At 41.3% G+C, this 13,912-nt stretch overlaps 1 protein-coding gene across 1 annotated transcript in view; it reads right to left on the reverse strand.

Annotated features, from left to right (window-relative positions):
* Nucleotides 1–2,275: 2,275 nt before the first annotated feature.
* The window catches only part of EPRS1 (glutamyl-prolyl-tRNA synthetase 1), a 63,993-nt gene continuing 52,356 nt past the window's right edge, over nucleotides 2,276–13,912 (reverse strand). The window contains exons 27-32 of the mRNA XM_080930570.1: nucleotides 13,630–13,827; nucleotides 11,307–11,480; nucleotides 9,503–9,663; nucleotides 5,810–5,888; nucleotides 2,707–2,771; nucleotides 2,276–2,624 (exon numbers count right to left, since the gene is read on the reverse strand). Coding sequence (XP_080786696.1) covers nucleotides 2,474–2,624; nucleotides 2,707–2,771; nucleotides 5,810–5,888; nucleotides 9,503–9,663; nucleotides 11,307–11,480; nucleotides 13,630–13,827 — 828 coding nt within the window. The 3' untranslated portion in view covers nucleotides 2,276–2,473. The remainder of the gene's footprint in view (nucleotides 2,625–2,706; nucleotides 2,772–5,809; nucleotides 5,889–9,502; nucleotides 9,664–11,306; nucleotides 11,481–13,629; nucleotides 13,828–13,912) is intronic.

The following is a 13,912-nucleotide window of genomic DNA, read 5'->3' on the forward strand; positions in this document are numbered from 1 at the left end:
TTGGACATTTCATGATGAGTCCAGGCCAGTTTCAAACCCACTATGCAGCCCAAGCTGACCTCAAATTCATGATCTTCCTGCCTTAGCCTCTCAAGTGCTATGAGCTCAGACTGGCATCACACTTGGCAGATTAGTTTGAAAACGCTTTGATATGTTAGCTGACCCCCAATTTTAGAAACAATCCGATTTATCAGAGATGCGATTTTAGCGAATGATTCCTATTTTATTGTAACTAGAGTTCCTTAAATAATGACTTTTGGAAAGGGGGTGGGGGGCACCAAACTCCAGCTATTCAGTGTTTGTTCTACTCATCAGAAGCTTCAAAAGAATAATAGTTAAAAAATAAAAACAGCTCCAGAGGCCCACTCCCCTCCTAGATGACCTCGGGTCACAATATAAAATACAAAATGTGTGATTTTTGTTTTATGATTTTGCCATGAATTAGAAAAACAAATCAAAATAAACAGTTTCATTTCTTTAGTTTCTATTAGTTTTCTCCAAATCAACATATACACTTTTTTAGAGGACAAACTAAAGCCACAGATTAGCAGCAACTTCCAGTTGGCCCTGTGAAATCTGTAGCTAAACTATGCGTGATGTGCTAGACATTGTTCTAACGATCTCATTGTACAAGCAGAGGAACCTGGAAGATTTGACTTTTCCCCATTTCCCAGAAAACCAGTTTACACTGATCTGAGGATAGAGAGTAAAACAAAGCATTTGGAGCTGCCACAGCAAGGAAGAAACTGATTCAGAGCACAAGTATGTGGTTCCAATCAGCAAGCTGTGTTTCCTGCCTTACAGTGGGTGTGGAGGCCAGAGCTCACTCTCGGGCTAGACTGGTGAGCCAGCAATCTCCAGGATCTTCCTGTCTCTGCCTTCAAAGCTGGGATCGCAGGGATGCCAGGCGGGAGCTGAGACTCAGGTCTGTAAACTTGCCCTACAAGCATTTCACTTCCTGAGCTGCCTGTTCAGGAAGTGTGACGAATTTAATCTGCAGCCTCCTGGGACACTTTCTGTTGCTATAGGAAGTACAACCTGCTTTTACCCCACATCCCTTCCCTCCTCTATTAATACTGAAGTCATACTCGCCCATCAAAGCAAGGCACAGAATCTTAATCTCTTTAAAAGGTTTTTCTGTTCTGAAAACTATTCATGGAAAAGAGACCTGAAAAGAAGTGCTGAGACAAGGCATCTGCCAAGCTGTCGGAGGGTGGGGTAGGGGCATCAGCCTGGCTCCAGAGGGAGGGAACCTCAGTAGTCAAGCACATGCTCCAAACTCCATCAAACTCATGCAAACTCTGACCTCCACATGTGCCAAGGCAAACATATACTTCCCCTACCAAGTAAATAAAGGTTTAAAAAAATTTACTAAGTAAGCTCCAAATGAGGCACGAAATGCATTTGCAGGCGAACAGGCAGACAGGAAACACAGTCTGCAGGAGAAATGCACAAGTCTTTGTTGCATTAAAGAACATGAAGCAGTGAGCCAGATTAGGCTCAAGTGTTGACGATTTGGCCTGTAAATGGTGAGAATTACAAAGTGATTCCTGGAGGAAGAAAAACTATCTGAATAAACTGTACACTGTGAAAACCACAACAGCCTTGAAATCATGGAGCCTGGTTTGGTGTTCACAGTCAGAGCAACAGCAACTTTCTTTGCCAGCCTAACAATTTGGATAGCAAGCACTGTGCTGCAGGAGGCGGATGCCTGGGATAACTCAAATTCTGGGTTAGTGACGGAGTATATTTTATCATTATTAATCTTCCAACCAGGAGGAAATGGGCTAGAGATGAAGGGGTAAAATATTTGGGGGACAAACTGACCCAAAATGTTGGTGAGACACCAATCACAGGAGAGCTCCGAGCTGCTGTTAAAAATATGACTCACTAGCCTATTGATGCTGTCTGATATTGTGGGAAGAGCCGAGAAGCCATCATGAGGAGGCCAAGTCAGGAAGAAAAAAAGCCAACAGAAGACATAACTAAGAAGAGGGCCAGTAGGGTACACAGCAGGCACAGAGGTTCTTAGCATCAGTGTGGCATGACACAGAATCGGATGCGCATGCTGGGCTTGCAGGCTGTTCCTTTGTGACCTCAGTGTGACATGTTACTGTGGGGCAGATGGGAAAGTGCAGAGGACATGAAGAAGACAGCACTTTGAGGTGAGGACAGCTTCTTAAAAGTCATGAGCTTGGCCTATACTTAGTAGGCTTCCGAAGACCATCCTTGTATATATAGCTCTGCTATTGCAGGATGAACCGAATACATAGAATACAATTAGTTCGTGGTTTTTATTACCCTGGCTGTTTACAGAAAAAGTATTTTCCACTGTTAATTTAGGCATAAGAATAGCTGTTTATCTCATGACCTTTTTAGAAGTTTTAAAAAAATGAAAAAGAAAAACTGCATCCGAGAAGATCTTAGTGTCACTGGTTTTAAAAAAGGATGGGAGAACCTTCTGTCTTGTCCATCAGTAACTCCGACCAAACAAGGTGTAGAACTTGGCAGGATTCTTGCCACAGACACACATGGCTCCCGGCTGCAGCTCACACAGAGGGTTGAAAGGGATGCAAAGGCTTTTGGCTCCCATGGATGGAGCACCAGGTTCTATATCCTGATCCCTGGAATTAAAGAGAGAGAAGTGAGTCTGTTCCTGCTGTTCACTGTGCCCTTCTTGGTGCAGGCAATCAGGGTCACACTTACCTGGCAGTCGTCTTTTTGATCCAGTCCTCACAGTCAATTTCCCCACAGAATGGAATCTGTGCAACCTAGTAAGAGAAGAAAGAGTACCCTGCCGTTATGGCTCCTGAAGAAGTACCCGAGTTCTTTTCACCTCTCAAGCAAAGGGGGTGGGTGTCCCAGGCTTCTGGGGGCCAAGGTACCTCTGCAAACATACTGGGAACTTGGCTCAGAAGTACACAAAAGAGCAAAGAATGGTATTTTACACCAAAACCCACACTCATACAACTAGACACAGGTCATGTTTGCAGCACACTAGAGCGTCTGGATAGACCGGCTGGGACATAGTGAGCTCTGCTGCAGTTCTTCCGCAGGTCCACAGAGCTGGCCGTCAGGAGGAGGAAAGGGGAGGACTAATGTAACAGAAACAGCTAGCTGCACTTGATTCACATGCTTCTAAGGTGTTAGGAGTAAGCGAATAACTTAAAGTACAAAGGCTTACAAAAGACAAAAGTCATTTTTTATCAGGAAAATCAACCTTTCAATTTTTCTTGGACTATTTAATAATGGGCAGAATCAAGACCTGGCATTTATTTAAATTCTAAAATATACCGCCTATTTGAAAATGCTGGGTTGCCTTATAATCCTAGCTACTTAGAAGGCTGAAACATAAGGATCACAAGTTCAAAGTCAAGGTCTGTACAATGCAAGTACAAGTGTGCCTATCTCAAAACAAAACAAAAGTCAAACACAAAGGAACAGGATAAGTTTGTTGGTACAGTGTTTACCTAGCATGCACACAGACATTGTTCAGTCCCCCAAAAGGAGGGTGAAAAGGAAGAAAGAGGAGGGAGAAAATCCCTAGCCTGGGTTTTCTTTCAATAAAATGAAATGTTTGATAGGCCAGTTATTTTTCATATCCAAATGGGAAGTGTTTGCAATAGTAGTTTGCAATTATGTAGTTTCTAGGGGTCACTGCTTATGCTAATGCTGGGAAGATACCTATAAAAGGAAACCCAGAAAAGACTTGAGGGCTGGAAACCTGGCCACCAAGCCAGACAATGTAAGTTCAATCACAGGGAACAACAGGGTGGGAGGAGAGAGCGCACTGTTGGCCAGGCTGTTCTTTGCCCTTTCCGTGTGTGGTTTGGCATGCACTCCCTCATGTGGCAGACAGAAGACAGAATGGGCTGCTGAGAGCAGAGGCAGCAGCCAAGCTGCTCATCCACTCTGCATGAATCATCAGTGATTCTGAAAGTTTCCAGCTCGCCTGCTAGGATGAGTTCTAGGTCCTGATCTATACAGCAGTGTCTCAAAAACAAAAGTCCCTCTGCAAAGCCTGCCCCATGAACCTGGGATCTAGGAAATAAGATCAAGTCTCTTAAGCTCACTTGGGGACTGACTGTGCTAGTGTAGTTTCTGAGATGAATCAACTGCTATTCTGATCAACTGTTTCTAAGACTGTAGAAGTAATACATTTCTAGGTGTGTCCTGAAGGCCTGGGAATGGAGAGAAAAGGCAGAGATCAGAGAGAGAGTACATATATTAGCTTTAATAAAAAAATTCTTTGTACCATGAAAATGGAGACAAAAGACCCAAGACCTAAGCTAAAGTAACAGTCACTTTCCTATATGAGCTACAAACCTTTAATGTTTGTGAACAAGATATGTAAGAAAGTACATTTATAAAATTGTGTAATATATAAAATAATGATTGTGGTACATGAAACAAATTGTAATTCTAACAAAGCCTAGTGGCACAAGGAAGTATTTCTAGCTATCTAGGTCCTGAGGCAAGAGGATCCAAAGTTCAAAGACATCCATCCTGGCTCACCAGTGACCAAAAACCTCGCCTGTCTCTACGTGAAATACTAAGTAGCTCAAGTGGAAGGCTCCCGCCCTCCGAGCACAGCTGAAGCCTGAGGTTCAGCCCCTAGTGCCGCAGTCTCCATAATAAACTAAGGTGGAAGTAGGAGGAATGCACCTGAAAGGTCAGTGAGCAGACGAGCCTCTCCAACCCTTTGCCAAGCAGAGAGGAAGCAGCCAAGGTTTACCTGACGCTAACTTCCTAAGATTCTTTCAAAGGTTGTTTGATGGTCAGTCAGCACACCTGACTAATCCTATCACAGTAAATGAAACCTTTTAATTTAAATACTAGTGGAGTAAGCTGAGTCTGGTGGCATAAGCCTGTCATCCAAGCTCTTCAGGAGAGAGAAACAGGAAAATTAATAGTTCAAGAGCTGCCTGGGCTATACAGTGAGTTCAAGGGTCAACCTAGGCAATTTAAGGAGACCTTTACTCAAAGTGAAAAGGATAGCTGGAGCTATAGCATAGTAGTGAAGGGCCTGTCCAACACTATCATCCCAAAGTCTAAATCCAATCTTCAATGCCCACAGAAACTCAATAAAGCAAAGAGAAAGCAATGCATAAATACACTGCATAGAAAGAAAACACATGAAAAGAGATGGCCACGTGACCTATAGTCTTCTATTAAAAGCATGCAGCATGACTCAAGGGAGCATTAGAATACAGAAAGGTAAAAGATCAGGAAAACAGTAAACGAAAGCCAAATGCTGAAGAAGTAGGGATCTCATAGGATTTGAGATCGTCTATCTAACATTTACTTTACAGATCAGCAGAGTGAGAAGGATCATTTTCTCTGCACCTGGAACAAGATATATCCTAGGGTATCACTGTAAAAAACTTCCACTTTCATTCTCAGCAAGAAATCTTTAAAACTCTGAGAAGGAAGTACATTAATTAAACTGTGTTAGGGAAGTCTAACTTCTGGCATCTAATTCTATGGGCTAATTTGTTTAGACTCTGGCCCATAGTTTTCTCATTTGTAATCTGGTGACACAGGACTGGATGCATATTTAACACGTATACCAGAATACTAAAGTCCATAAGTGATTCATTCTAATAATATATGAAACTGAATAATGTACAATCGTTTTAAGTGACTGACTTAAAAGATATTAATACAAGTATAAGCTCAGAGTTTTCACTACAATTTACTGGATGTGCTCACTGGTGCAGCACTGCCAGCACAGGGACACCCTGGGGGTCAACTCTTAACCCCGAAGAACACAAACAAAACCAAGAAACCTGTCTTGGAAGTCTCTTACCTTTCCAGAATCTAGTGCCTTCTGAAAGTCTTCCAATGTATTAGATACAACCATGTGAGTTTTAAGGTCTTCAGAAGCCCTACCAAAATAAATAAAAAAATACATAACTTTTCTTATAAATATGACAGTTTCATTTAAATCCCAAGATAAACAAGATTTAAGAAAATAGTGAAAATTGGAAGAACTCACTGTGAGTATTAACTTCCTTACTAGCCGTGGCCAAAGATAAGCCAGTCACCTTTTTTGCAGTACCACCTCCAGCCTAGAGATATGAGAAGCTTGCCACATATACAACAGGCAAGTGCTATTTTTTGTTATTCCTGCTGACTTCCACTTACACCACCTGTGGAAGTCTGTTATTTTTCAAATCCTTCTGGTCCACTTTTCCCTTCTACAAAATTTGGAAAATAGTAACACTGTAGCAGAAGTATAGAAACATGAAGATATGAATATATCACAACAAAGAAAAGTAGACAACAAAAGACATTTTTATACCATCCAACGCTCCTGTCCCCTCAGGCCTCATATGTAGTCAGGGTTGGCCTGGAACACGGTCCTCTTGCTTCAGCTAATATTACTGAGTGTAAATCAACATGTCTGGTTCTGCATAAAAGCCTTGGGTATTAGGTAATATTTTCATCTACATTAAAAGTCACACATGTAGTAATGAAGGAAAAAAAGATAGTTGTTCTTTTCTGAATCCCAGGTCTAACTAAGACTTTGTGAACTCTTAGTGATTGCTAGCTGTCAGTCAAGCCTGTTTCCTCTTTTCCCCTTTCTGTCACATTTTTGTAGGAAAAATCATGGGCATATCCCACCCTAAGCCTGAAAGAATGTGCATGCTCCTGCACCCTCACCAACCAGCACTGCCTTGACATGGCTGTGATCTGGTCTGTCTGTGTCACTAAGTTCTAGGTGATGACAGAACCAATAAAATGAATTGATCTAAGTTCCTGCACTGTAGAGACTGGACCTGTAGGCTGACTTCCCAGTTTCATGGAAGAACAGGAAAGCTGTTCATAGGTTTGTGTCTTCCCTTGGTTATAACAGTTTAGTCTAGTTCACACAGGACTTCTTTAACCACGACTGATATTAAGAAAACTGGGATGTACCTCAGTGCAAGAAATACCACAAACACCAGGAGGATTAGGGTCTTACAGTCTAGGCTACACAGGAGAGCCCGTGCTGTGTAAGGAGGGAAAACCTCAACAAGTCTGTGATAGATCTACATTGCTATGACCTCAATTCAGTAAAATGAGTGTTTCTTTGTTTATACTTGGTACAATAAAGAATCAAATGTGAACCAGTAGACATTGCTATCTTATTTTTAACAATGAGTTGTTATCCTAATCCAGCTTTTCCTTAGTAATATTTTTATTCAAAGGCCCCATATTTATATAAGCAAGTAATATAATGCATATTGAAAATTACAAGATAAAAAATAAAACAAAAAGTAGATGCATGCTGACTACTACAATCTGAATTCACATAATCAGAACAAATAATATTCCCACATTCAAATAGAAAAATGAAAAAGAAACACACACACACACACACACACACACACACACACAGAATATTCCTTGTAACTCTACCTGGATATGGCTTCCACAAGAAATTTTGCTCTCATGTGTCACAACTTTTTTATAATGAGCATGCACATCAGTGAAAAATTAGAGAAACAAAAAAAAAAACACTGCTAAGAATAAAGTAAGTATGAGCTATTCAGTATAGACCCTATGTGCAAATTTGAAAGAAAGTAATGAAAAGTTGCTGACATTTTCTAGGCCAGGAGTGATAGCAGGGACACTGAGGCAAGAGGATCAGGAATCCAAGGCCAGGCTAAAGTTGGAAGTCAGTCTAAGCTATAGGAGACCCTATCTCCAACAAAACAAAATACACAATAATTTGTTCTTACAAAATTACCCCTCTGGAGCCTGGAGAGATAGCTCAACCCCTTCCTAAGCACAAAGGCCTGGGGTCAGCTCACAGAACCTATAACCAGCCTTATAGATGGTACATGCTGTATCCCAGGATGCCTGGAACTTGCTTGTCTCATACTTGGTAGGCTCCAATCCAGTGAGAGATCTCAGCTCCAAGAAATATAAAGTGGATGGCACCTGAAGAAAGGTTTCGAAGGTTGACCCCTAGTCTCCATGTGAACAACACCCACCCATGTGAACACACACAGCCTCTGTAGAACCAGACACAGAGATGGCACACACATACAGTCCGGCATTCATAAATGCGCATAATGTAAAACTAAAAAAAGAAAAGCTGAGGGGATATGAGTAACCAAGGCTAACAGCTACTCTTGATTGGTTTGGAAAATGAGATCTTTGAAGCGTTGGGCTGGCCTAACCTATAAGAGGAGTTTTTCCCCCTCTGCCTACCTGAAGCAGGGAGAAGAAGGCTACTGTCAATAGGGATAGAAGTTTGCTCTGAGGTTAGGGAAGGTAGCCCATGTTATGTTTATTCTTTTTGCCTTATAATACTCTATGCCTAATATATGTGGGTTTATTTATTGAGATAGGGTCTCACTATGTAGACCAGGCTAGCCTCAAATTCATAGAGATCCACATGTTTTCTCTACTGCCTGAATGCTGGGATTAAAGGCATGTACCACCATACCAGGCCACATTGGTTCTCAATAAGTCTGATTGGGGGAGAATAAACTAATTTTAGCCTCACCTTTGGTGTGTGATTGGTTGTTTCTAGGCAGCTAGTTTGCAGCTTTCTCTGGACTCATTCATAAAGAGTCTTGAACAGTTTCTTTTGGATTTGCCTGGTGTCTAGATGACATGGTATGTTTAAAGTTTCTCTGTACTGGAAATGGGTAGTGTTCTGAGTGAGGCATTGGAAAGTTGCCTGCCCTTACTGCTCTCAGGTGGTTCTCTCTGTTCTCAGTCTCCTAGAACTTGAGGGACAGAGATTGCTTAACTTCATACCTAGATATCTTGTCTGTGTAGTTTTAAGATAAATTTCTGGTTGGCTGAGGTTCCTTTCCTGTGAATCAGGTCGTGCCACAGGTTGGAAAACCAGCATCATCAGTGACAGAAAAGCAGTTTTCTCTTGTTTTTTGTTTTGTTTTTCCTCCCTTCCTCTCACTGGTCATCTATAGTAATGGACTCTACTTAGTACACTTGATAGAAGATGTTGTTTATTTTTAATGTGTGTGTGTTGGTGTGTGGGGTTGTATGTCCCTAAAAGGTCCAAAAGCATCTTTGGATTCCCTAGGAGCTGGAAGTTACAGCAAGTTGTGAGGTGCTCGTGGCTGCTGGGAACCAAGCTCAGGTCCTCTGCAGGAATAGTACCTACTGTGCTAACCACTGAGCCATCTCTCCTACCATCACAGGGGAGCTTTTAACACTACGGTTGCTTTTCTGTAGACCACAGTTAAGGAGTACCACCCATCTGCACTGGCACTTAAGAACCAATGAGTGAAACCCTTACATTTATGTTACAAAAGCCTGGGCTTGAAGTAAGCCCATTGGTTCAACAGAGCACAGCTTCTCAGGAACATGCATTTAAGAAAGCCTGCTGCAAGTCCAACGCACAGAAGGAATAAGACATAAATGGCTCTGGGGTTGGAGGGTACGGCTACTTTCAGTTCCAGTAATCCCCACAGCCACTGTTTGTGTCTCAAACACTAGTGAAAGGAAGAAAGGAGACACAGTGAACCTACAGAGCTACCTTGTGAAAAGGTTACGCTGGATGTCTTCCAAAACCTCTCCCAGTTTAGTCTCAGCCTCCTTTTCAGCAATCGTCATCTTCTCTCCAGTATCCCGCCTGACCGCTACAAATTGACAGCTCTTCATATCACGTGGCCCCACCTCAAGTCTGACTGGAACACCCTGTAAAACAAAACAGGCAGTTAAAATTGCACGTGTGTCTCAGGTTGCATACAGACTAGTTCATGGCTTCATCTACTGTGAATCCCATTTCCTCGCAAATGGCATGTGGTACATGGAGGAGCACAGAGAGATCTTGAAATCAAAGACATGCCTAAGACACTGTGGGGTTAGTCACTGGTACGTCCAGACTCATTCCTTGTAAACCTGTATTCTGGCTGGACTATAGAATGCATCAGAATCACCTGCAGGGCTTAGGAAAACACTGCTTGCCAGGCCCCAGCTCAGATTCTGGTTATTATAGGTTAAGGATGTGCTGGGATGCACAGCTGAAGGAGTTACTAAGTGCTCTCAGACTGCTGGCACTAAGGTAAAGTTTGAGGTTTCCATTAGGGAGCTTAAGAAGTAGCTACGTGCCGGTTTACAACTCCTGCATATTTAAGTCTTGTGCATTTTGATCGCTCTCTGAGGGGACTGAAGCCCTTAAGGTCCTGCGATACCTTGCTTTTGTAGGGTCTGGAACCCTCTCTGAAAAACAGTAGGTCTTAAATTTGAGTACAGATCCTTTAAGACAACTTCAGGACTCTGACACTGCAGTCAGGTGTGTTTATATATATATATATATATATATATATATATATATATATATCCTAGAGCTGCTGAGCAATACTCACGTCAAAGCCAAAGGAAAACACAAAAGAATGCTAGCAAGCCTACCTGACCCTCAGAGAACAGAGGGAGGAAAAGAGGAAAGGGAAGTGGACGGATTCAGAAGTAGACACTTTGATTAAGCTAAGAGTAACAGTTTCTCTTTTAACATTTTGTACCCACACATAAACTGCCTTAAAGAAGTAGTTGCTGGTTTCTTCCCTGAAGGTTGGGGAACATGTAAAAAAGTATGACAAAGAAGAGGATTGTGAATAACCCCAACCAATAAGCATCCACTCTTTAAGATCTCAGCTACTATCTGAGGAAATGTCCTACACTACTCCTATAATGCAAGTTGGTATATATTTATTTGACTCCTAACTTCCAGACTGAGTTAAAAGTCTCTATCATAGCTTTTAAAAAAAGGTAAATGCTAAAGGTATATAAAATGAAACTAAGGATGTCATATATTGACTAATAATGATGCTATGTAGTAAATGAAATATATAAAGAGCATGAAGTCAGAACTAGATAGGCTTTGTCTGCAGAGCTGAAATCGAAAAGTAGATGTGCAGCCAGGCGGACAGAAACCTGTGAGGACTCCATCCTCACTGAAGCCTCACTCCACCAAGAATAAATTCCAGATATAAGCACTGCAAAATGACTACCACATGAGGCTTAATTGTATGTGCAAACACCTCAGGATCATTTTATTCTAACATAGGAAATGTTTTCTACAAAACTTTTAGGGAGATAAGGCACAGTGCTGTGTATCAAAGACAGGCCAAGCATACATGAAGTGTTCTCCCAACAAGCTATTCTTCCTGAACAAAAATTCGTTTAACAAACACAGACTATAGAAATCCCCATTACACAGTGTCAACTGTACTCAGACTTATTTCAAGTGAAGAACTTTTAACTATAAATAAGGGAGAGTAACAAAAAAATTCCTTAAGTTTGCAGAAATCTAAATCTACCCAAACAGAACTCTGGCCTACCTTGAGTTCCCAGTGATTGAACTTCCAGCCTGGGGAGTAGTTGTCTCGCAGATCAGCTCGGACTCGGATATTAGCGCCGCGCAGCCGCTTTCTGTACTCATTGCATTTTGCCATCAGTGCCTCTCTGTCTTCTTCAGACAGCGCATTTGTGATTCCACAAGGAATGACTACCACCTAGAGTCCAGCCAAAGACACACACACACACTTAATGACACCTACAATGAAAATCATTTAGAGCCTACAATAATGAACTATACAGAAGTTAAAATCTGCCAATGATCTTTTAAATGTATGACTTTATAATTAAAAACATGAAGAGATGGCTCAGTGGTTAAGAACACTTACTGCTCTTGCAGTAACTGGTTTGGTTCCCAGAACCCACATTGTGGCTCACAACCATCTGTAGTAACTCCAGGGAGTCCAACTCAACTCCTCTTCTAACCTTTGAGTGCTCCAGCACACATGTACACATGCACGTACGTACACACACACACACACATACACACAAAATTATATAAATAAATCCTTAAATAGAACAGAACAAAAAAAAAAAAAAACCAAAATCCCACAACATACAGCATCCTAAAAGAAAAGGAAAAAACCAAAAAACAAAACAAAACAAAACAAACAAACCAAAAAAAAAACCAAAAAACAAAAACCAGAGCACACTACTGACAGGAATAACTACAGAGTTGGCTGCCAGGCCACTTATATTAAAAACCAGCAAAAGGCATTAAATATGAAATAATAGCCAACACAAAAGGGCTAAAACATGTAACTGCACATAATAACTTCTTGAAATGCTACAGCTTACATTGTTTTAAAAGCACTTTTTCTACAAAGACCCTCATCAGCTATGTTAGTGATGTCAGTGTTGAGCTGCACATGAATGTACTTGCAGCACAGCTGCCTGAGCGCTCACAGCACCAGACAGCCATGTCTTCTCCACTCCCATCCTCTTCCTCATCACCTCCTCTGGTTCACTCTGTCTGTCCTTCTTCATCGCCCAATGTACATACAGTAAGTAATGCCCTTCCTTCCATGTCTCTCCCTTAGGGTAGTGGCTCTCTGTTCCTATGTTTGAGTGAGTGTGATGACTGCTGAGGTCACCTGACCTGGTATTCTTGCAGCATCTCTAATGGCATCTGAGAAGAACTGGAATCTCCTTCCTCTCTTTTTATCACTTTTGGGAAGACTACAGCTCTTCAGCTCTCTGTCATTTTGGCTACATCTCCAAATTTCCTTTTGAAAACATGGTCTTCCATCTCTCCAAATATTTCTTGGGAAAATTCAGTAAAAATGAACTAAGAGTTTAGATACTTAAGTCTACATAAAGAGAACAAAGGCATTATGTCCTATAGCTTGTTGGGTCTCTGAGACAGAATCTCACTATGTAGCCTTGACTGGTCTGTTTAAACTCAGCATATAGACCAGGTGGCCTGGAACCCAGAGATCTTCCTGCCCCTACCTCTAATGTTTTAGAATTAAAGATGTGTGCCACCATGTAACTTGTGTGGCTAAAGGCACTGGATCTCCCTCCAGAGGAGGCTGTAAATTGCTGAATGTAAGCACAGACAACCATAACTGGGTCCTCTGCAAGAGCAGCAGTTATGCTAGCTTTCCTGCCAAGCCATCTCTCTAACCCTAGGGCTTTTAGCCATGACCACAGAAAGCTGATACGAATGGATTTCCAGTCTGGTTTGGAGGCTCAGTGCAGAGACATTTCCTTCTCAGGGATGCAGCATGAACTGGTTTATTGCTAACATGATCCTCGGTCTGTTTTCCAATAACTGAATCTTGACCACAAATAAATCTATATGACTTCTAATCTGTCTCCAATATGTACTAATAGTTAAATGTCACTTACTAACACTTTTAAACTACTAAGTATATTTAATTAATTCTAAATAATATTAAAAAATTACTTCCTCTAAGTTTTGGGGCTGGAGAGATGGCTCAGCAATTAAGAACATCTACATGGTGTTCACAACCATCTCTAACTCCGATCCCATGGGATTCAATGCCCTCTTTGACCTTGGTGGGCACCAAGGATACATATGGTCCTTAGACATACAGGCAGACAAAATACTTACAAAGAAAATAAAATGAATAAACCTAATGAAAAATTTAGAGGTTTTCAATGAAGTATTTTTTTAAATTATCGAGACAATAAATAACAAAAATGTACACCTATTTTCACAATATAGTGGTCTAGGCTGAATTTTGTATTATTTCTGTATCAGAGAAATCTTCCCTTTCAAACTTCCTTTGTAAACATGGTCTGTAATCTTACAAAAGAAACGATAAGCAGAAATATTCTTACCTGGACAGATGCTACTCGGGGTGGTAACACTAAGCCCATGTTGTCCCCATGGACCATGATCATCACGCCGATAGTTCGAGTTGTCAGGCCCCAGGAGCACTGGTATGCAAACTGCTTTTCTCCTGGTGTCTTGGGATCTTCAAAAACTATTTCACACATTTTGGAGAAATTCTGACCTAAATGGTGTGATGTTGCTCCCTAAAATAACCAAGGACAGGTCTTAATTTTAAACTATTTTGCCTCTGAAGATAATTACTACAAGATCACGTACTTTAGAAAATAC

Source organism: Micromys minutus (assembly GCF_963924665.1).
Source record: "Micromys minutus genome assembly, chromosome: 1".
In the NCBI taxonomy this organism is placed as follows: domain Eukaryota; kingdom Metazoa; phylum Chordata; class Mammalia; order Rodentia; family Muridae; genus Micromys; species Micromys minutus.